Here is a 24,175-nt window from a genome sequence, read left to right as displayed (position 1 = left end):
AAAAGTGTAAATGAAGCATTTATTTGGATTTTGGACCCCGCGTTATTTAAAAAACGCGTAAACCAAGCTTGCGTAAATCGAGTTACAAGTGTGTGTATATATATATATATATATATATATATATATATATATATATATATATATATATATATATATATATATATATATATATATATATATATATATATATATATATATATATATATATATATATATATACATATATATATGCAGTAACCTCTTGAGTTTCGCGCTATCCGAGTTTCGCGATCCTCGAGTTTAGCGCTTAGTCCTAAATACTTACCATCACGACTTTCGCGTTATTTTGACATGTTCAGGTCACTTTGACATATTCGGGTCACGTTTACCTACCATCGGCGTCATGCGTGCTACTTTAATAGGCGGTGTCCAACCATTGGGGCTATGGGCAACCGCAGTTGCCCGTATGCCCAACCACGAGCGAGTTGTTGGTTGTCCTTATGAATGGAAAACGGTTGTGAGTACGAGCGTGGGTACGTGGGTACTGAATGGCTGTATGTAAACAAACAGACGACGGCAGTGGCTGAGGAGTGAGGAGCAGTGGAAGATGGCCCACCAAGAGATTCGTAAAATGGACTGGCAGAGCTGCTTTGCTTACTACTTGATTAACAAGATAAGAGAACACCCCGTGCTGGGGAACCACAGTCCAAAAATCTTTTTATCAAGTCTATGAAAATTGTAGGTCTCCCGGTGTTGTTTTCCTTTTCTTCTTCTTCTTTTGACCTGTAATGCATGGCAGCAACGGTGAAAAGTATTAGTGAAAAATAGCAAAAGGGCATAGAAAAGCAAAATCAGGGAAAGAAAAGGACAGAAAAACACCTAAGTTCAGGGTGAAGTGTATAAGTGCGCACTGTTAAGTAACTTAGGGCCGCTTTCACAGTCACTTTGTTTGTTTTGATTGTTACCAATGGCGGCGATAGCCGCTTAGTATTTCACGTTAAACTGACCGATGGGGTAGTGGCAGCTAACCCCGCAGCCGCCACTACCTGATCGGCCAGTTTCACGTGGAAATGCAATAGCGGTGATCGCCGCCATTGGTAACGATCAAAACAAACAAAATTACTGTGAAAGCGGCCCTAAGTGCATGTTGTGAAGTATAAAAGTGTGGAGAAGAAGGACCTAAGAAGCGATACAAAGCGTTACAGGTCAAAAGAAGAAGAAGAAGGTCCACTACACTGGCCGGTGTTGCGAGAAATATCTCCCCGATGAAATTAGTCATTCTGCTGTCCACCATGCATGCGCGCTGTGAGAATACACAGCATTAAAAGTATTAATTTGCCTGGTTTTGTTCTAGTCTGCCCGCTTGTGATCGTTGAAAAAAAAAAAAAAAAAAAAATAGTTTCACTGCAATTTTGGCTCTCTGTAGGCAGTAAATTTCCAGGTCAAAGATTATAAACTATATTTTTCAGACTTCATCGCGATAAAATGAGCAACTTTTCTTCAATAAGTTTTCCTGTACGATGCACCAGCAAAAAGTTGAAATTTTTTGGGAATCGTGGAATTCCACCCAAACGGTCAGTCCAAATCATAATCTGATTTCACAGTTGAGTTATACGGATGATTTTCTACAACTTTTATTCAATAAGATTCATTCCAGAATGAAAAAAATACAAAAAATTACCAAAATTATCTATTGAGTTTCACCACAACTTTGCCTCTCTGTAGGCAGTAAATTTCCTCGTCAAAGATTATAAACTATATTTTTCAGACTCCATTGTGATAAAATGAGCAACTTTTCTTCAATATTTTTTTCTGTACGTTGCACCAGTTAAATGTTGGAATTTTTCAGGAATCATGGAATTCCAGCCAAATGTGACAACCTAGAAAGAAACAGATTTCACAGAAGGGTGCGGCAGAAAATTTTCTATAAAACATCCATTATGACTTTTTCTCAGTTTCAAAGTGTATTTTTCGATGACTTTTGCTGAAAACATGATACAAGCGCACGGATGCTATTTTCAACGAGTTTACAATGCGGACTGAAACAAGAGCCGTCATCTGGCGGTCAAGAATTACCCTAGACTGACTAAGAATTAACCCCAAATCTTGCGAAACTCTTGCATTTCTTGTTCTGGTGTGTCAGATTTTAAAGAATTCCCCCAAATTCTTGGCAAAAATTGGGGGTCCTGCGCAAGCTGTGGCGGGGCTGGGTACAGCCACTGTTTTGCTGGCCGCACCTCCATAGGCTTATGGCGATGACCATTTCCTGAGCTTCCTATGGGTAACCCTGCCAGGTGGGGGTAAACATAGAGTTAACGAGGTTACTGTTGTGTTACTGTTGCACCACAGACCATTTTAAAGCATCACTCTATGATAAGTAAGAACTTACCGGTATGAAAACATTATCGTCATCGTTAGAAATGAGAAATTGAAACGATGCCATTTATCAATATTTTGTAGAGAAAAAGGACGTCTTAAGAAACTCCATCGCATGCAATAATGCTAAGTAGCTACTGAAATACACCTAATGGACTGTAGATCCCGTAACTGTGACTAAATTAAGGCGTGTTGTCATTGATGACTGACAAAGTGAGAAATAGTGTTGGTTCATCCAATCATATGGACAAGATAGAGTGCTCTGGTGGATTATGGGAGGGTGGTAAAAAACAGTCTCAAGAATGGTGGGTCATTCAAGAAGACCACATAGAGTATGTATACACATTTTTTTTTCTTTTTTAAATCCTTTTTTTTTTTTACAGTAAGGGAAGCAGCTCAAGGGGAAAAATACATGAGAAGAAAAAAAAAGCCAGCTAATCACTGCTCCTATAACAGCAAGTAATGATATGTGGCCAAAACAGAGCTCAATTTCATGTGGAGAGGTGTCTTGATACTCTCCCCTTGAAGGAGATAGGCAGGAGGAAATACAGACAAAGGAGGGCTGTTCTAGAGTTTACCAGTGAAAGGGATGAAGTGAATTAGCTGTTGGGGATCCACTCATGTTGAGGGAGGGGTGGAGGCTGGATGAGGCGTAAGCAAATTAGGTGGTTTGGGGAGCAGTGTGTTTTGAGGGAGGAGGGGGCAGGGTGAGGCATTAAAAAATGAACTGGTTGGGGAGCTGAGTGGGTTGGTTGAGGGGCGCTGTTGTGTAGGCAAAGATTCCAAGTGTTCTTTAGACTCTGTGAGGGTAGGGGTGCAGTGCTGCTGGTGTGGCGGAAAACGATAGTAAACAGCAGTTCAAAGCAGGTATTTCTAACCTTATGTTGCTCAGATTTTCATAATTTTTTATCGATTTTATTTGTATATGTAGCCAAAAATAAAAATTAAAAAGATTGATAAAATATGAAAACCCGACTAGCGGGAAAAGTGTATGGCAGAATTTTAAATGCGAGGATGAAGAAAATAACTAAGAAGAGTGTAGGTAACGAACAAAGTTTTTTTTGGAAAGCGAGGGGTTATGTAGATCAGATATTTGCACTGAAAATGCTTGTTGAAAAGTACCTAGAGAAGGATAGGAAGCTGTTTGATGCTTTATGGACTCGGAGACAGCATATGACAGGGTTAACAGGAATGGTTTATTAGATGTTCTAAGTATATATGGTTTAGGAGGGCATTTGCTTGAGGGGATCAGATCCTTCTATAAAGATGCAAGTGCCTCAGTGTGCGTGAATGGTGAGTTGAGGGAGCGTTTTGGTGTTGGTGTGGGCTTAAGACAGAGGTGTGTGATGTCACCATTGCTTCTAAATGTGTACATGGAGAGTTGTATGAGAGAAACGAGTCAGAGTGAGGGAGCTAGTTCGAAGGCTGAAAGTGAGAGGTACAGAGAAGTCATTGGTGGCAGGCCACTTTACAGATGATACAGAATATTTGGCAGAGAATGAGGGGACCCTACAGAAGATAGTGGATGAGTTTGACACGGTGTATAAAAGGAGACAGCTGAAAGTGAATGCTGGAAAGAGAAAAGTTATGGTACAGTCACCTCTCGATTAACAAGAGTTTAAATAACATGTTTTTTATCAAAATGAGTTGATATTTAAGGAGATACGTTTAACTAACGCGATATTTTCGATTTAACACGAGTTTCATTGATGACGTCACCGCGCGGAGACGCTGTCTTTCTCCTCAAGGCGGTGTCACACAGGGCAAATTTCTCCCAACATGTTGCTCGTTTTTGTTGGTGATTATCGCCAAACAACAATGTTGTGCATCACACTGTACTGACCCTGAACTGTTGTGCTGACGCCGCACTCCAACAACAACAAACACCACGCCAGCATCTCTCCTGCCACTTTACCATGAATCGGAAGGATATTGAGGTTTTAGAAAATTGTGCTGCTGCATTGCACATAATGAAGCATGTGCTACGCCTGCAGAAGCAACAGTTTGTTTACCTCAAGCCAGGCACAGACTCCGCCCAGCATACCATCACAATCAATTGAGTGTTATAAATAACTTTGCACAGTGGACAAATAAATCACTAACACATACTTGCACACGTACGTCAGTTTTTGGAGTTTTATCATTGACAATTTGAGTAAATATGTATGATGATTGATTTTCAATTTACATTTACAGCTTATAGCACAAATGTCATTTGACCCCGTTTCCTCCCAACCATTCTGACGTCACAACTGTTGTCCATCCTTCCCGACCCACCAAATCTTGTTGGTTGTTGTTCATTTTGCCCAACAGCCAACAAAAACGACCAACATGTTGGGAGAAATTTGCCCTGTGTGACGCCACTTTTTTTTCTGAAGCTAGGCAGCACTGTGAGTGGAACGTTTCTCTGGAATACGTACACTGCATTTTGTTGGCAGTGGCATGCAAACGTCCTTCCACCTCCTCACAGGAGGTGGAAAGACAGGGTGAGGAGGGAGAGCGGGGCACCGTTGCCAGATTATCATACTCAGAGCACAGTATTTACCAGTTTCTGATGCCTAACTATTGCCAAGAAACATCAGAATCTCGCTTTTAATGATAACTATAAATTAGTTTCATTATTGGAGCCCAGAAGACAGTTTGGGGGTAGGAAGTTGGGAAACATAAGCGGCTGAGTACGACAATAGGCAGACTTTCCCTGTGTCCAGGAACGTAACCCCCCCAATTACTATTGTTTCCTATGGGGAAATTATGTTTAAATGACGCGATTTTAAAAAACGCGACATCTCCAGGAACGTAACCCTCGCGTTAATCGAGAGTCGACTGTATTTGATAGGGCAAGAGAGCAGACCACTGATTTTGCAAAGTCGTACATAGTTTCGAGCACAACGAAGTGTAGGATAAGGTGAGAGAAGAGAGAATGAAGGAGGTGACTGAGATCAAATATTTTGGGACAGACTTATGGAAGGAAGCATGGAAATATGGAATGTGAGGGAAAGCGCAATGAAAATTAGAAAGGTAGTAGGTGCATTTTAGAGAGTTATGAGAGGGAGAACTGTGAACATGAAGGTATAGATGGGAATAAGGAACAGTATTATCCTGCCAACTCTGTCATATGCATCAGAGAAGTGGATATGGAATGCAGCACAGCAATCAAGAATATGTGCATTGGAAATGAGTTATATAAGAAGTGCTACTGTGTTTCAGGATGGGATGGAGAGAGTAATGAAAGCATGTATGAGAGGTTGGTATGGGTGTGACAGCGAAAGGAGTGGATTTTGGAGTGGTCAAATGGGTGAAGTGTGGTACGCTGAGATGGGTTTGGACATATGATTAGAATGAAGGAGAATGAATTTGTGAAGAGAGTGTATATAGGAAAGGATTGAGGGAGGGAATGTCAGGGGAAAACCACCTGTGAAGTGGATCAATAGGGTGTGAGTATTGGAGCAAGAGAGTTTGAAGTAGCAGGATTGAGTTTGCTGAGAGGGAGTGCCAGAACAAGGAGAGATAGAGACACTTCTACTGCAGCCACTCCCTTGAGGGAAGGTCCCATGAGGGAGCAGGTGTCAGAGATGTAGATAGATAGATTTTTTGCAGGATAATTCTGGTTTCCGGATAGTTGGGGTTTTATTATATATGGTGTTGTTGGTATTTCTGTAAGCAGACAGTGATTTGAATCTTTGTCACTTGTGGTCCATGTCTTACTGTATGGCTGTGAGACATGGACACTGAATAATGGTTTGTAGAGGCATGTAGATGCCTTTGGTATGGAGTGGCTTCTCAGGATCTTTGGGTATCACTGGAATGACTTCATACCGAACCAGTGACTTCCATGAAACTAAATCGAGGCCTGTCACTAACTTAGTTTGTGGGCACCAATTTCCAGCTACAGGTTGAGAATCCTTTATCCGAAATTCTATAATCCGAAGGTTTTTTTGAATGCTGACATGACTTTTTTTTTTCCCCCTCACCACCTCACGGGTCGGGACATGGGCTATATGGAAGCAGTCAGGGTCAAGCGCGTACGTCCCTCCGAGGAGGGACCACAGACCCTTGCCGGGTAACGGCTCATGAAGGGGAAGGGAAGATGTCGATAGACCGACTCTTATCGGCTGATGTCAGCCTAGCTGACCAAGTCAGTCTTTCGATGAGGACTGGCATGTCTCTTTGTACAAGTTGAAGACTTGAGTGTGGGCAGCGTGGGGTGGCGAAAATGTGTAACACAGCGCAGGACGGGACGTGGCAGCAACGGTCCATTATACGCGGGTCAGGGTTGCGAGAAATACCTCCTCGCAGAAATAAGTCACAACTGTTCAATATGCATACACACCGGAGGAAAAACATTAATTGTGTTTGTTTGGTCACTGATGTGTTGTTGAGCGGTGAGTGGAAATATAGAAAGAGAAAAAAAGAGATGAACCTCAAGAGCTATTTATTTTTGCGGCTGTGGGGGTGGCAGGCAGCGCAACAGGCACAGGCAAAGCCCAATCTTTTTCTTTTCTTGATGAAAAATACTGTCTCCATTATTAAACAGCATCATTTTTGTTTTGCCATAGGGCAGGCAGTCTCTCAAAATTAATAAAAGCTCTCCTCTCGTGAATAATCCCTTTTTTTTTTTTTTTTATTTTATTTCATCAAAAAAAAATTCGAAAAAAAAAAATCCAAAATCCCAGGAATTTTGGATAAGGGATTCTCAACCTGTATTTGGGGATGTGACATGCTTCTTAGACATCAATCCCTCTGGTAGGGTTATTTCTGTACAAGATAACCATGAGTGGAGGAGACCAAAGGAATGCTCACATAACTCATAGCTGGGGCAAATTGATTGATCCTTATAGGGGTTTGGGTCTGGAAGGGTAGCTGCATGGAGTCTTGCACAGGGGGATTCTCAAGCTGTAAACAGGGAATGAGTGAAGCCACATTGCCCCTTTGATTTAACATAAAAATGATTTAACACTTTTTTTCTGGAACTTTTCCATGTTGAATTATTGATGTCTTAGTGTATAAGTTATTTACAGGAAATCATCAACAATATACAGTCATACCTTGGTCAATGAGTTTAATTCATTCTGGAATTTTGCTCGCACACCAAAACACTCGTAAACCAAAACGTATTTCCCCATTGAATTCAATTAATGTAAATCCCATTTATGCATACCATATCTCAAAAAAATATTTATATAAAAATCATCTTACATGTTATTTTTTCCAGAATTAAAGTAATTTTAGTAACCAATAGCAATAATAAATAATATAAAGCACATAATTTTGTTACGGTCGTTATGGAAATTTCCGCAAACGCTAATTACGCTTGAGGTGTAGGCTTCACCCTGGGGTTTAGAAACCACAGTTTCTCTATTCTCGAGGCACCGGAACTACATTCGACCATCACATGAAGCTAACCCGGCGTATCGTCCGAGATGGAGGGTGGATGGGAGTCACAGTCACATCTAGGAGGGCATACAAGCCACTGAGGCTCACACCCTATTCCTGTTGCAAGCATAGTATCTGCCGTTCCTGTTTTCTTCTTTGCAGCACCATCCCTTTCAACCATTTTTCTTGGGGACATTGTTAAAGCACAAAGAACACACTGTAGTGCTGAAAACACTAAAACCGCGCACCAAAGCACAGATGCAATCGGGCACGAGTGCACAGATATTATCTCAACGAGTTTACAACACAGATTGAGACTAGGGTTACCAACAAGCCACTCTTTTCTTGAAATATGGAATGCCATATGTTCCATATTTGGCTGTGTGAATAGTTACGTAGATAAAATTCAGTATTGTAAAACTGTAGTGAGCGCATTTTTAGGTGAACCACAAAACCAGTCCATAAAATTATGTTTGTGAAGGGTCGTCCTGAAATATGTGTAAAATATGTGTCATAACGTTCCTCCCCCTTCCTCCTGCCTTTACCAGCAGCAGCTGTCAATCATTGCAGGCTGGAGAAAGTTTAGAGTTGACACCCATTCCATACCATATGGATTCAGTCTATATTGGAGAATACGATGTTGCGTTCCATATTTTTTTAGCTCAAGATGGCAACCCTAACTGAGACTATTCCCATTGTTCTCCTCATTGAGCACTCTCGTCTTGCAGCGAACAAAGGGAACCCACGCTCATGTCTTCGACTTGTACAAAAAAAAAAACGCCAGTCCTTGTCGAAAGACCAACTTGGGCAGCTAGGCTGATGTCAGCCGATTTTTTTATTTTTTTATTTTTATTTATTTATTATTTTTTTTTTACGTCTTGGCCTATTGCGCCAGTAGGCTTCTCCCCGGTGGATCCTGATGGTCGGTCCAAGGCTTCTTCCCGGTGGGTCCTGATGGTCGGCCCAGCCCGTTCTGGCGCAGGCGAGTGTTTATAGTGGCGCCATCTTGCATTGGCTCATGCTGCCCTCCCGGAGCTCATCTTTAATCCTAGAATCTAGAGTCCGGGTTGATGGGTAGTCTTCTGGACAGCATGTGGGTAGTTTTAAGCCACTCGGTGGTGGCTGAAAAATCCCAGCTTGGTGGCACCGGTCGGGGATTGAACTCGCGTCCTCCTGAACACAGGGCCGTCTTGCTATCCGTTCAGCCACCGCCTACCCATAAAGAGCCTACCCATAAAGATAGAGTTGGTCTTTCGTCATACGCCCATCCTCTTCATGAACTGTCACCCGGCAAGGGTCTGTGGTCCCTCCTTGGAGGGACGTACACGTTTGACCCCAACGGCCTAAATATAGCCCGTGTCCCCACCTTTGAGGTGGCGACAAATAAAAAAAAAAGGCTTGTACAAACAATGCTCGTATACCAAGTCAGCACTTGTAAACCAAGACCTGGTTTGTGATTTTTTCCTACTCTTAAATCAAAACACTTGTTAACTAAGGCACTCATAAACTAAGGTTTGACTGTACATATAAAGTTTAGTTAACCAGCAATTTTTTATTGGTATAAGGGAAATTTCTAGGATTTTTCTAATGTGTAATATACTGTTGTCATTACTGTAATTTGTCAAATTAATTGACATTTATGACTCAGCCCTCACATTTAAGAATAGTACAAGAAAAAGTGGAAGATATGGTCGATTGTGCCTTATGTATAAAATCACACAGGTAATTGATTTTGATTTGAGAAGAAATTTGAAAGATAAGACATGTTCATTGTGATACAGTTTGGAATAACAAAGTTTCTTACTGATAGGTTGGCAGTGAAGATCGGGACTCTGGCACCGAGTCTGATGACGAACAGCCCTACGACGATCCTGAGCCTGGTATGTGTCACCTTGTACCTCATCACCCTGCACCCATCTTACCCCAGCACAAGCCACCTTACCCACTGCATCCCAGCAGCCCTTACAACTCAAAGTACTGCCTCCTTCTGTGAAGTGTTTTGGTGTCTGAATCTGTGCAGCTTGGCTTCAAGTGATCAGTGTTTGTTGTTATGAGCCTTTTTGTACCAGGATCTCAGCACCCAAACCAGTTCACAAGTACTTAACCAAGAGAGACATAGAATGAACAGCTTCAGGATGTGCATGCTTTTGCATGGAGTTATTTAGAGTAAGTGTTTACTTGTTTACTCTGTCCTTGCTAATAGATAGTGGAATTTATATAAAGATTCTGTATTTGCAAGAAAGTAAATTTAAATTTTGAATACTTACCAAAAAATTAAACCAAAATAACTCAGTCAGCTTGTTATGGTTATTTTTGTTAGAAAGTATCTAAAAGCAATTAAGATCTCTTTAGGTAAAACTGACTGCTTTGTAGTAAATGAAACATTACCACTATTAGATTGGTCACTTGACAAAATGTAAATGTGGTTTCTTCATTTTGTAACTATGGTCATCAATTCATTGAAGAATATGCTGACATTATCTTAAAAAAAGCCAGCTTCATTTATTTATCATGTTGATTGGTCTCTGGTTGTTTTGATGGTAAGGTGTCATCATTTTTTTAATTTTAATGGTATCTGTTTTCCAAAAAGGAACTGCCCCATTTAAAATTTGATAAAAAAGAATTTGTTGACCAATTTTATTTTTTGCTTTACCAAAACTTAATTTAAAGATTTCGTAATAATAGGTGAAATGTAAATGGAAGTTGAGTGAATCTTAAAATTTGATCATTTATTATACAAGTATGGAGGAGATGTAGTTGTTAAATGGATGTTATGGATGGGAATAGGGTGAGGTGCTAGATGACTGGAGAAGGGCTATTGTTGTGCCGCTGTTCAAAGGAAAAGGAAACAAAGGTGAAAGTAATAGTTACAGAGGAATAAGTGTGGCAGGAAAAGTGTATGGAAGGGTTTTAAATAAGAGGATGAAGAAAATAATTGGAAAAAAGTGAAGGTGATGAATAAAGGAGGGTTAGGAAAGGGGGGGGTTGTGTAGATCGAATATTTGCACTGAAAATGCTAGTTGAATAGTACCTGATGAAGGAGTGGAAGCTGTTTGCTGCTTTCATGGACCTAGAAAAGGCAAATGACAGGAAGGGTTTATGAGATGTTCTAAGGATACATGGTGTGGGAGGGCATTTGCTTGAGGGGATCAGATCCTTATATAAAGATGTGAGTGCCTCTGTGCGCGTGAATGGTGAGTTGAGTGAGAGTTTTGCGGATGGTGTGGGTGTGAGACGGGTGTGTGATGTCACCATGTTTTTTTAATATGTACATCGGGCGGGCAACCTCTGGCACTCGGGCCGTATCTAGCCCATGATGACCTAGCGTCCAGTTCGCCATCCTACTAGACAGTAACATTACAATCCAGCCCGCGAAACCCCAGAAAAAAAGCCAAACAGCATCTGGTGGCAAATACTGTTTTCAGGCCTGCACTCCTCACCTCACTCTACTAGAGTTGCAAGGTCTGTCCTTTTATAAACAGTCTGCCCTTTATAAGATCTGGTTGTCCTATTTAATTTAAGCAATAAAGGACAGGCTGAAAGTCTTCTCATGGAGCGATGCTGAGCGTGTGTGCGACCTAAAGCATGAGATCGCCACTTCCTTCCGTCAGAAGCATCTTCCTCCCACTGATCACTTTGACCCGCAATGGTGCACTCGCCTGTGCCTACTCACGGACATCACTGCGCATCTGAACGCCCGCAGTGTGAAGCTGCAAGGCAAAGACGTTCTCTTGACAGACATGCACGCAACCTGGTTGAGGTTGAAATGTGCTCAGTTGTCCTTGCCTTGCTGCATCTATTGGTGTGAGTTGCTCTTCAAAGTGAAGGACACGAAGTCTCAACTTTGCTCCCAATTCTCAGACCTCCACCTCAGTGACACTGAAACACTTCTTCATAGCAAGCAGAACCAACTGTCTCACTGATCTTTATGTTTTTAACTTTTCACTTTTTTTTTACTCTGGGGTCCTTGTTTCTCACTCCGGCCCGCAGCCTGCTCCTGAAAGTCTCATCTGGTCCCCCCTTCGAAAAGGGTGCCCGCCCTTGGTGTACATGGACAATTGTATGAGAGAAATGAAAGCCAGAGTGGGGGACCCAGGTCCAAGGCTGAAAGTGAGAGGTACAGTGGAATCTTTGGTGGTAGGCCTGTTTGCAGATGATACAGTATTGTTACCAGAGAATGAGGGGATGCTGCAAAGGATAGTGGATGAGTTTGACAGGGTGTATAAGAGGAGAAAGCTGAAAGTGAATGCCAAAAAGAGTAAGGTTATGGTATTTGAGAGGGCAAAAGAGGAGACCACTGATTTTGCAAAGCCATGCAGAGTTAGAGCATTTAGCACAGTGAAGTGTGCTGGGGGAAGAGAATATGGAGGAGGTGACCGAGTTAATATAATTTATGGCAGTTTTATGGAAGCATGGAACGTGAGGTGAGTGAAAGAGCCAGGGTTGGAAAACACCCAGGTTAAAAAAAAATGTTTGGGGTGGGGGGGGGGGGGTATTGGGTTGTATTTTTCTTTTTTCTTTTGATTTGTCATATTTAAATGTAACTCAGTTGAAAAATGCAATTAGAGAGTACACTCGATCCTCAATTTCTCCTACTAATGGGGGGAAGCACGTGTCCAGGAACCGCAGAAGTCCAGAAAGGAATCACTACTGTCTGGGGGGCACGGCCTGTGCCCGGGCATTTGTCGCACTAGGTCTGTCAATATTCAGTGTTCATTACTTGCCCTGGACTTTACCACACTTTGTTCAGCACACTCAAGCAACACTTTAAGAAAAATAGCTACAACAAGTTACTTCAAGGACTTTCATTACATATAAAAAAAGAATGCACTTTTGACGACAGTCATGAAGTGCCCACGATTCTTTTTTGACCCCAGGTGCTTAAGCTTATACGACTGTGAATAATTTTCAATGAATATTTCTTTCAATAAAAATTAGATAATAAAAATATCAGATGGGTAATAAAAACTGAATGATGACTACAAGCAGCTGCTTAGATGACACATTTAAACAGACGCGGTGTTGGCAGCGTCGATGCAGTGTTTGTCAGTTTCTTTTTAAACTCGCAGTGGCCAAAAATATTACAGTTAGTCATCAAGTTACAGTAAATTGCAGCATACAAATTAACTTTTTGAGCCTGAAAATATCTCTCCAAAACTAGGGCTTGACTCATACGGCAAGGATGAAATGCGAACCTTTAGCACCAAGTGGCAAACATGTGGAGCAGCACTACTAAATAAATTATGTAAATACATTAGATTTACTATCAAACATTTAACATCCTTACCTTTTATGAAATCCAATTTTAAAGAAAAGCGAGATGAATTGATGCCCAGCGGAGCGGAGCACTGACCCTTACTGTACGGTGGCTGCTCGCACACTGATCAACCAACCAATGTTTCTATTGATCTATTGATGATGTTACAGCAAGCTCACATGCCCAAGTGCAGGCGGGCCTTTACATAGAGACGGCCTCGGTTGCACCCACATTTGTCAGGTTGGCGTGTGGATAACGTGTGGGTATTGAATGGAAGCCGCCAAAAGAATGAAGTCCACCAGTAGCCTAAGGCACCGTCTGTCATTCAAGAACAACCCCAAAATCTCAAGACCGTATAGCACATCCCTCCTATGATATGCCAGAGCACTCTTTCTTGCCCATATGACCAGATGAACTAACACTATTTCCCATTTTGTCACTCATCAAGGACAACACATTACGAGATCTACAGTTCATTAGGAATGTTTCTCTAGATACTTAGCATCGTTGCATGCGACAGAATTTCTTAATATGTCCTTTTTTCAACAAAATATTGACAAATGGCATCATTTCACTTTTTTGTTTCTAATGATGACAAAGTTTTCATACCAGCAAGTGATGCTTTAACCCCTAAAAGACGGGCTAGAGGGCGATTTTGTGCTCCCAGAGCACGTGCCACGTTCATAAAATTTGGCTAAATAGTTGTCCTTCATCGGGGTGTGGCAATTTCAGACAAAAACAATAGTTTATAGTGCTTTTTTTACATTGCCAATCTTTTATTTACATGATGAAAAGGAACTAGAAGTTCCTCGGTTGCAGCACGGCGGAGATATGATGTTGGGAAGTACAAATCTTGGTGGGAAACTGCAAGACGGGAATTCCCGTACCCCGCCTTTCTGCCTTTCTCTGCCTGAACGGGAATTCCTGCCAGCAGTCCCTTAGGGGCTAAAATGGTCTGTGCTGCAGCAGCAATGCAACAGTAACCTCGTGAACTCTGTATCCACCCGGGGGATTAACCCTTTCATTGCGCGTGGTGAGGGAGGCGACGATCCCCCCAGGCGCACTCTGGCAGCCCGACGGGGGGTTCTCTTTTAACCTCTGTATCTCAAAAACTATTCATCACAGCTAAAAAACAAAAACACCATTGGAAAGAGGAGGCCCTGATCTATAAGATTTGGTTATGTATGCCTCTCCTGCGAACATACAGGCACGTTCAGGGGTGTTGCCTGTGAACACTTATGTCTGCATGAGCGACAGCCAGCCATGTTGAGGCAACTGAGTAGACCTTGATGGGGTGCTGGCAGGGCAGTATTGCCAACTGCAAAATTTACAACTATTTGGTCAAAAAATCAGTCAGGTGATAGGTGAAGCTATGCAAAAAATGCTGTTATATTGAACAACAACATCCGCCAGTTACTAGTCCGTAGATTTTCCGGGCTACACTGATATGATTTTCCACCAAATTTGGTGGAAAACCCACTGAATTGGCAATGCTGTGGGGTGAGAAGAGGCTCGTAAAATATTGTTGGAGCACAATCATACATGGGAAATTTAAGTGCGATTGGAGGTTGCAGCGAGCATTGAGCACCACCAGCAAATGCCGCTACTCCTCGCTGCGAATGTTTAGCAATTTAAGAGTTAATCCTCCCAGGGGTCCTGCATCCCTGCCCTGTGGTGAGCAGTCAGGCCAGCCCCTGATCTGGGCTGTATGGGGGGAGGGGTTTGAACCCCCTCCCCCCACTAAAAGATTATCCCTCGCCAAAAAACAAATTAAAAAGTAGAGGTCGTGGTCAGGGCGCGAGCCTCGACCCTGATCCAGTCTTGCTGGGGGGCCAGACCGCATGGCAGGCTTCCATGATGCATCTGCATCTGGGTAGCCTGCCGTCAGTGACGGGTGCAGGGCAAAGCCTATGGGACCCCTGCACCTCGAAGGAGAAAGGGCCCCCTAGCCCCTCCTTTTTTTTCCCGGGGTGGTGCAGAGGCTGTGTCTGCCCGCAGAACCAGGCCCGGGGTTAACATTCGGAGGGCTCTGCGCGTGGGCTCCTGGAATATCCGGAGCCTCTCAGACGATGATCGACTGCCCTGCCTATCTGATGAGCTCAGAAGGTTGAGGGTGGACATAGTGGCACTCTCTGAGACAAGGAGGCCTGGCAGTGGTGAGATCAGTAAGGGGGGGGTACACCTTCTACTGGTCCGGCATGAGCAATGGCTTCCATGTCGGGGGTAGCTATGAGCATCTCCAGCCAACTGCTGCCATTTGTGGTTGAGGTTGCTCCGGTTGATGAGCGTATAATGCGAGTGAGGCTGAAGCACACACTGGGCTTCATGTCTCTTGTTGCAGTGTACGCTCCTCCCGAGATGTGTGAAACTGAAGAGAAGATGTTCTACGCCAAATTTGACTCCGTATTAGACCAGTGCCCTCGCCAAATCCAGAAGGCTGAGAATTGCGGGTTCCTGGTACCAGAGACCAGAGCTGCACCGCTGGACTTGATATAGCAATGCCGGAGGGGTAGCTAAGGAGATTGACCACATTCTTGTATGTACTCGTTGCAGGATACTTCAGAACTGCAGTGTTTATCGGAGTGCTGAGTTCTTTGCATCTGACCAAAGGCTTGTTGTTGCAACACTCAAGCTTTATGTCAGGTCAAGAAGAATCTCGAGATGCAACACTACTGTGTTCCATCTTGAGAGACTGAAGGACCTGGCATGTGCTCAGGAGTATGCAGTGACAGTCTCAAATCAGTTTGATGTGCTCGGCACCCTGGAGGACCCTGTAGAACTGTGGGATACCTTCAAACGTGAGACTCTGCAAGCTGCCAAGGAATGCATTGGAGAGTGCCCGAGATCTAGGAGTGGCTTGCCTTGATGGAGACGCTGGAGAATATTGAGGAGAGTCAGGCTGCCTGACTTGCTGGGAGTCGGGACCAATACGGGGCCTTGTCGCTTAGGACTAGAGTTCTCCTGAGGAGAGACAAGGAGAGGTATGTCAAGGGTCTCGCTGAGGGAGTCGAGGGCCATTTGAATGCGAACGACCTCCGACCTGCTTACCGAATCCTGAAGAAGCTCCTCTCCAAGTCTCCCTCTCATGTGAGAGCTATCCGAACAGCTGACGGCTGCCTTGTATCGGAAATGGATGGGCAGAGAGCTCGTTGGGCTGAGTACTTTGAGCAGCTGTACATGGTGAACCCTCCATGTAGGCAGCTTCCAGTTGCTGAATTGCAGATGACGGATGCTGACCCACCCATTGACGAAAGCCCACCCTCTCTGGTCGAGGTCGGAGAGGCTGTGGCAAAGTTGAGGGGTGGAAAGGCACCTGGCAGCTGTAACATCAGTGCGGAGCTGCTCAAAGCTGGAGGTGAGGCCATGATCCGCGGGTTGCATGCGGTCTTGACTGCCGTATGGCACTCCGGTACCATTCCTCCTGATTGGAAAGGAAAAGGGGACTGCCAGGAGTGCAACAACTACTATGGTATTACACTACTCAGTGTGCCAGGCAAGGTGCTTGCCCATTGCCATCTCGATAGAGAAGGCCTGACAGCTCAAAGTATGAGTAAGACCAAGTGTGTCTAGCGCTCTCCAACTAAAATGTTATTTTTTTGTTTTAATGCATATCTTTGTGAAAAATATTTTTCTCTGTGATAAATAAAGGTTTTCCAACATCAATATCTTATAAACATTATCAAATTAAACATAAAATAGAGGAAAATAAATAAGATATAGTATAAGGAGAGGGAGAAATACTCACAAAAAAATATATAAATACATTGACAGTCGTAACTGGGTACTCCTATTAGTTTGATTTGTCAACATTTCTAAATATATCCTTTTGACATTCATAACGCTGTTGTTACAATTACTATATTCAAAAAGCTGATCCTCCATCCTGATACAAGGCAACTCAGTCACCTGCTCTCTGGCAACTACGAGTGATGGGGCTGCTACAATCCTCTTTCTACCATCTCCGTTCCTGGGACAAATTGTTTACTCATATAATGGCCACATGGGTTTCAGGGCCGTATTCTTAAATCAAACTTCTGTAACCACAGTCTCCACACTTCCGACAATGATATTCTTAAACAACCATCGTGCCTGTGGCTACCACAGTTCCGACAGTCACGAAGGGTGTATTCTTATACGCCACCTCTGGGACCGTGGTACCAATCAAAGCACCAAATTGTCGGGAGACTTCGTCGGGTCCGTCACCCCTTCTCACAAATATTGTGGGGCGTGTTATTTTGTGGCTGATTTGCATGTTCACAACGTCTTTGAGGATACTAAATGTTCAGAACACTTCTGCTACTCTCCCCGAAGTGTTAAGAGCAAGTTGAGTAAAAAGCAGTGCCTCATATTCATCAAAACAAGCAAAGAAGAGAGATCGTCTTCGCTGCCCCACCAGGGGGCGCAAGCCCTCCTGGACCCCCCACAGATCCCAACGGGATACTAATCATCTATGCTCCGCCGGTAAAACTAGAAAAGTACAACAATATATGAGACCTTACAAAGAAAATTATTCTCTTGGGGTTAGTAATGGAGGCGCGGAGTGATTCTCCATATCTACCAATAAATCTTCCCTTTTGTAATGATAGGCTAGGTTAAGTTATGTATTAGATTAGGTGTAGGCATGTTTGAGTGCCAGGTGGAGACATGTTGACACAGTAATGCTGTCCTGTAGTAAGCCTGGTGATCCATAATTGGATGAAATATCCCACATGGTGCCCAATACAAGGGAAATTATAGACGCAGCAGTGATTGCAGAACTCGAATATGTTTGTGAAAACTCAATAAAACAGGAACTAAATAAATAGTGACGAGTTGAAGTTAAATAATCACTCCGTAATGTTTATAACACATTTTACATATAGCTACCATTTGCAGTGGCTATGAAATGAGTACTAAAATAAACAATTCCATCTTATAGAGAAAAGCCTCCTGAACACGATGGTATATACAAATTTTTCATAAAACGCCAAATGAATGAAGCATGGAACTATTTATAAAAACATTCACCTCAGCCTTTGTTTGCTCCAACGTGACGATGGGGGTGGGTGCAAGGCTGTACTGGTTTGCGTCAGTTTGCGGGCCTCGTTGCCATGACAACCTTCGCCTCTGCTTTTCGTGTGGCCACAGAAACTCACCTTGCCGCTCTCGCTCTTGCTAGCTTTCTCGCTCCCTGTGTGGCCGTGGCCTCATCAGCCAGTGGCATTGTAGAGTGATGCTATAGTTTTCCAAACCTCCTTTTTCTTTTTTATCATTGCATGATCCATTCTTCTGTCAAGTACTACTTCTCAGTGTCTCTACAAGCTCCAGAAGTAGAGCAACTTCATTTTGGGATGAATATTGCTTAGTTTCCTCCATTGTTGACTTGAACACAGCGCACAGGGTATCAGATGCAATTGGCGTTTTGACCGTCAGAACGTTGAGATGGACCAAACAACAAGGGACATTGTTACCAATTAAATTTTCCCGCGCCGCCAGTGTTACCAAATCCCACCCGACAAATCCGAGTGTTTAAGAATATGCAAATTGTGACAACCCGAACATTAGTGTGCGTGGGGACTGTCGTTGTCGTTGCCGATTTCGTGAGATTTAAGAATATGGCCCTCAGTGTCAACATGGTATATTTTATCGTTATATTTGTTAAGAAGATATAATCATATAATAGCAATGAAATAGTTTTAAGTTTATAATATATGGCTTCGAAGTGAGACACCGAGATTGTCGCAGATTAACGATGACATCATAGCCATAGCGCAGCGTTGCAGTTCACCAGCCCTTCTGCCCTCTTCAGCTTGGAATCCGTCTGTCAGTTTTTACTGTATTCACATATTTCTGTATGATATAGGTACTCTTTTTATCCTCCTTTGCATTTTAGCAACATAAGGAAACATGTTTATGTTTGTTTATGATATATGGCCAGACTTGTTAACCACTGCCATGTGTAAGCATTGTTAAGAAAGGTTATTCCAAGTACATATTTCATTAACTGAACAATTTAATGAAAGAATAAAATTATCTATGTATGTAGCTGTGTTTATTAAATCCTCTCCTCACCAAAATGCAGCAGACTTACAGGAGTGTGTATGTGGAAGGGTCAGGTTTGGATTGAGGGATGTGTCGAGAGATTTGGATGAGAATTATGATAGTATGACACATGCCAGTGCAAAGATAAGCAGGTGGTAGAAACTGACCTTTAGTCTCTCTCTCTCTCTCTCTCTCTCTCTCTCTCTCTCTCTCTCTCTCTCTCTCTCTCTCTCTCTCTCTCTCTCTCACACACACACACACACACACACTAAATGAAGCAAAAAAAAAAGGAAGGAGGAAAGATCAGAGGAAGGTAAGAAGAAATTTTTTTGGAGAATGAAGAACGAAAAACTGATGAAGTGGTGGATAAGAGACGAGCGGGTGTAACGATGTTGATAGGAGGCGAAAGAAAGGGAGAAGGGAGAAAAGGTTTAAAGATTCCGTACACTAACATAGTTGGACTTGTATCAAAGAAAATTGAACTAATTGATTATCTAAGGGAAAGGGATCCAGACATATGTATTGTTGAAACAAAACTTGGAAAGGAAAAACAATGTAAATCAAACAAGAGGTAGGTTTCTATCGAAAAATAAATATTCACTTCATTCAGTGGAGAGAGAGAGAATATCCATATCACCGAGATATCCACTCAGGCACTCAGTCTCAGCCTCACTTGTGTGAGGAAGAAATGAGGGACACCATGAGCGACTGGATAGTATTGGTACTGGTACTGAGCAGTCTGGTACCGGTACCGTACTGTATAGCTGGTACCGTTAGTAACGGTACTGGTACTGGTACCTGCCCACCCCTATTGATGAGTAGCGTGGCAGCGTGGGTACTGTATTGTTGTTCAAGTGGCACGCGGGAAGAACTGAGCTCAGCTGTGTGGCCGCGGCGTGTGAGTCCAATTGTGTGAGACATCTGGTGGCCACTCCATAAAATATCGCGTATAAGTGAAAAAACGTGTAAATTAAACATTTATTTGGATTTTGGACCCCGCGTTATTTAAAAAACGCGTAAACCAAACTCGCGTAAATCGAGAGTTACCTGTACAACATTTGGAGGAAAGATAGGAAAGAAGGAAAGGGAGGAGGAGTGATGACAATGGCGAAACAAAAGCTGAAAGTGACGGAAGTGAGTTATGGAAAGGAGAGTGCAGAAGTGATGGCTTTGCAGATACTGACAAACAGTGGAGAAAAGACTAACATAATAACGGCCTATGTCCCCCCTAAAACCAAAAGTTGGAATGAAGTAAGATACAATGCTATGGTGGAAGAAACAGTACGGGCACTGACAGATGAAATAAAGAATAGTAGAAAGGTAATATTAACAGATTTCAATTGCAAAGAGGTGAATTGGGAAGACTATGCAACGGAGGGTGGAGAAAATACCTGGGGAAGTAAACTATTGAAGCTGGTAACAGGTAACCTGTTGACGCAGTGGGTCAAAGGAAAAACAAGGCTGAGAGGGGATGACCATCCATCGAGACAAGACCTAATTTTCACAAAAAATGTTGAGCTAGATGAAGAAGTCAGTCATGAGTGCCCCTTGGGAAAGAGCGACCATGAGCTATTAGAGATAAAAACTAAGGAAGGATTTGAATATCGAGATGAGGCATATAAGGAGAAAAGGAAAAACTATGCAAAGGCAGATTACGTTGGACAAGATTTTCTTCGCTGGGGTACTTTTTTTTTTTTTTACAACAAAGGAGGCAGCTCAAGGGCACAGAAAAAGAAAACAATAATAAAAAAAAAAGTCCGCTACTCGCTGCTCCCAAAAAAGAATTAAAAGAGGTGGCCGAAAGAAAGATCAATTTCGGGAGGAGAGGTGTCCTGATACCCTCTTCTTGAAAGAGTCCAAGTCATAGGCAGGAGGAAATACAGATGAAGGAAGGTTGTTCTAGAGTTTACCAGCGTGAGGGATGAAAGAGTGAAGATGCTGGTTAACTCTTGCATAAGGGGTTTGGACAGTGTAGGGATGAGCATGAGTAGAAAGTCGTGTGCAGCGGGGCCGCGGGAGGGGGGGAGGCATGCAGTTAGCAAGTTCAGAAGAGCAATCAGTGTAGAAATATCGATAGAAGATAGAAAGAGAAGCAACATCGTGGCGGAATTTAAGAGGTAGAAGGCTATCAGTAGGAGGAGGAGAGTTGATGAGACGAAGAGCCTTAGACTCCACTCTGTCCAGAAGAGCTGTGTGAGTGGAGCCCCCCCACACGTGAGATGCAGACTCCATACGAGGGCGGACAAGGCCCCTGTATATGGATAGCAACTGCGCGGGGGAGAAGAACTGGCGGAGACGATACAGAACGCCCAATCTCGAGGAAGCTCATTTAGCAAGAGAGGAGATATGAAGTTTCCAGTTGAGATTTTGAGTTAAGGATAGACCGAGGATGTTTAGTGTTGAAGAAGGTGACAGCCGAGTGTTGTCGAAGAATAGGGGATAGGTGTTTGGAAGATTGTGTCGAGTTGATAGGTGGAGAAATTGAGTTTTTGAGGCATTGAAGGACACAAGGTTCCTTCTGCCCGAATCGGAAATGATAGCAAGGTCTGAAGTTAAGCGTTCTGCAGCTTCCAGTCTGGAGTCGTGCACTTCCTGTTGGGAGGGTCTTCTATTGAAAAAGGTTGAATAATGCAGAGTGGAGTCGTCGGCATATGAGTGGACAGGACAGTTTGTTATGGAAAGAAGATCATTGATGAATAACAGGAAGAGAGTGGGTGATAGGACAGAGCCCTGTGGAATGCCACTGTTGATAGGTTTAAGGGAAGAACAGTGACCGTCTACCGCCGCAGAGATAGAACGGCCGGAAAAGAAACTGGAGATAAAGGAACAGAGAGAGGGATAGAATCCGAAAGAGGGCAGTTTAGAAAGCAAAGACTGGTGCCAGACTATATCGAAGGCTTTCGATATGTCTAGTGCAACAGAGAAAGTTTCACTGAAACGGCTACAAGAGGATGACCAAGAGTCAGTTAAGAGAGCAAGAAGATCGCCAGTAGAACGCCCCTTACGGAATCCATACTGGCGATCAGATAGAAGGTTAGAAGTGGAAAGGTGCTTTTGAATCTTCCGGTTAAGGATTGATTCAAAAGCTTTAGATAGACAGGAAAGTAAAGCTATAGGGCGGTAGTTTGAGGGATTGGAACGGTCACCCTTCTTAGGCACAGGCTGTACAAAGGCATACTTCCAGTAGGAAGGAAAGGTAGATGTTGACAGGTAGAGACGAAAGAGTTTGACCAGGCAGGGTGTCGGCACAGAAGCACAGTATTTAAGGACAATAGGAGGCACTCCATCAGGTCCATAAGCCTTCAGAGAGTTGAGGCCAGAGAGGGCATAGAAAACATCATTTGGAAGAATCTTAATAACAGGCATAAAGGAGTCAGAGGGGGGATGAGTAGGAGGAATATGCCCAGAATCATCCAGGGTGGAGTTCTTACAGAAAGTTTGAGTGAAGAGTTCAGCCTTAGAGACAGATGAGACGGCAGTGCTGCCGTCAGGGTTAAGGAGAGGAGGGAAAGAGGAAAAAGTGAAATTGGAGGAGATATTTTTGGCTAAATGCCAGAAGTCACGGGAAGAATTAGAAGAAGCAAGGTGTTGACATTTTCTATTAATGAAAGAAGTTTTGGTAAGTCGGAGAATAGATTTGGCACGATTCCGGGCTGAAATGTAAAGGTCAAAGTTAGTGGGAGTTCGAAGGCTCTGGAACCTTTTGTGAGCTGCCTCTATCTTTAATAGCACGAGAGCAAGCTTGATTAAACCAAGGCTTTTTAGCATGAGGAGTAGAGAAAGTACGTGGAATATATGTCTCCATTCCAGAGACAATCACCTCTGTGATGCGTTGAGCACACACAGAGGGGTCTCTCTCCTGGAAGCAGTAATAATTCCACGGGAAATCGGAAAAGTACATCCTAAGGTCGTCCCACCGAGCTGAAGCAAAATGCCAGAAGCACCGCCTCTTCGGTGGGTCCAGAGGATGTACAGGAGTGATAGGACAGGATACAGAAATAAGGTTATGATCGGAGGAGCCCAATGGAGAGAACAGTTTGACAGAGTAAGCAGAAGGGTTAGAGGTAAGGAAGAGGTCTAGAATGTTGGGCCTGTCTCCAAGACGGTCGGGAATACGTGTAGGGTGCTGAACCAACTGCTCTAGGTCGTTGAGGAGAGCAAAGTTGAAGGCTTGTTCACCAGGCTGGTCAGTGAAGGAGGATGAAAGCCAAAGCTGGTGGTGAACATTGAAATCTCCCAAGATGGAGATTTCAGCAAAGGGAGAGTGAGTCAAGATGTGCTCCACTCTAGAGTTCAAATAGTCAAAGAATTTTACATAGTTAGTAGAGTTAGGCGAGAGATAAACAGCACATATGTATTTAGTAATAGAATGACAATGAAGTCTTAGCCAGATGGTGGAAAATTCAGAAGAGTCAAGGTCGTGGGCACGAGAGCAAGTGATATCGCTAAGACGTAGGCGCAACATCCAGCTTTGGATTGAAATTTAGGATAGAGATAGTAGGAGGGAACAGAGTAGAGGTTGCTGTCAGTAGCCTCAGAAACCTGTGTTTCGGTGAGGAAGAGAAGGTGGGGTTTACAGGAGGAGAGATGGTGTTCCACAGAATGAAAATTAGAATGAAGACTGCAAATGTTGCAGAAATTGATAAGGAGAAGGTTTGAGGAGTTATCAGGACACCTCTCAAGTCGGCAGCCAGAAGGGGAGTCCTCCCTGGGGGAATTTATGGTCCCCCCCCCAGGCGGGGACTCCGAGGCGGTGTTTTCGTTAGCCATTTTGAATTTTTGATTTTGGGAAAAGGTGTGTGTGTTGTGTGAATGTAGTGTGGTGTAGAAAGAGAGAGGAACTGTCTTTAGAGAGCATGCTGAACTGCTCTCTGGTGTTGATGAGACAAAAGGGAAACGGTTAGTGAGGACATGGGAAGGGTCTTTGAAGGGCTTCAGCACCCTCCTCGCTTCCCATATATCCTCACCGGGAGTAGCTTGTGCCCATTCGGTAGGTGTCTTCCTACCTACTCCCTGGACTGGAGTGATATGAAGAGCAGTACTAACATTCAAAAGAAATATGACCTGTTTATGAATATTTACAACAGAGGAATAGAGATATATGTTCCATACTATACAGTAAAAGCTAAAGGAGAGAAAACATGGTTTGGATGGAGGTGTGAAACAGCA

The 24,175-nt window shown here is 43.3% G+C and overlaps 1 protein-coding gene across 17 annotated transcripts in view; it reads left to right on the top strand.

Moving 5' to 3' along the window:
- Positions 1–24,175, top strand: part of LOC127003706 (AT-rich interactive domain-containing protein 1B-like) — a 202,630-nt gene that overhangs the window by 21,176 nt on the left and 157,279 nt on the right. For 13 of the 17 annotated variants that reach the window (XR_007757356.1, XR_007757354.1, XR_007757352.1 and 10 more), the window contains exon 2: positions 9,539–9,702. The exons of 1 other annotated variant lie outside the window; for it this stretch is intronic. Coding sequence is in view for 4 of the 16 variants with exons in the window: in XM_050870642.1 (XP_050726599.1) it covers positions 9,539–9,702 (164 nt within the window). In the remaining 12 variants the exon portion in view is untranslated. Of the gene's footprint in view, positions 1–9,538; positions 9,895–24,175 lie in introns of those variants that run through there. 3 more of the 17 variants (XR_007757359.1, XR_007757355.1, XR_007757358.1) reach the window with 2 other exon arrangements.

Source organism: Eriocheir sinensis, chromosome 26, assembly GCF_024679095.1.
Source record: "Eriocheir sinensis breed Jianghai 21 chromosome 26, ASM2467909v1, whole genome shotgun sequence".
Lineage (NCBI taxonomy): Eukaryota > Metazoa > Arthropoda > Malacostraca > Decapoda > Varunidae > Eriocheir > Eriocheir sinensis.
Note: the sequence above shows the minus strand (reverse complement) of the source record. Positions and strands in the feature narration are given on the sequence as shown.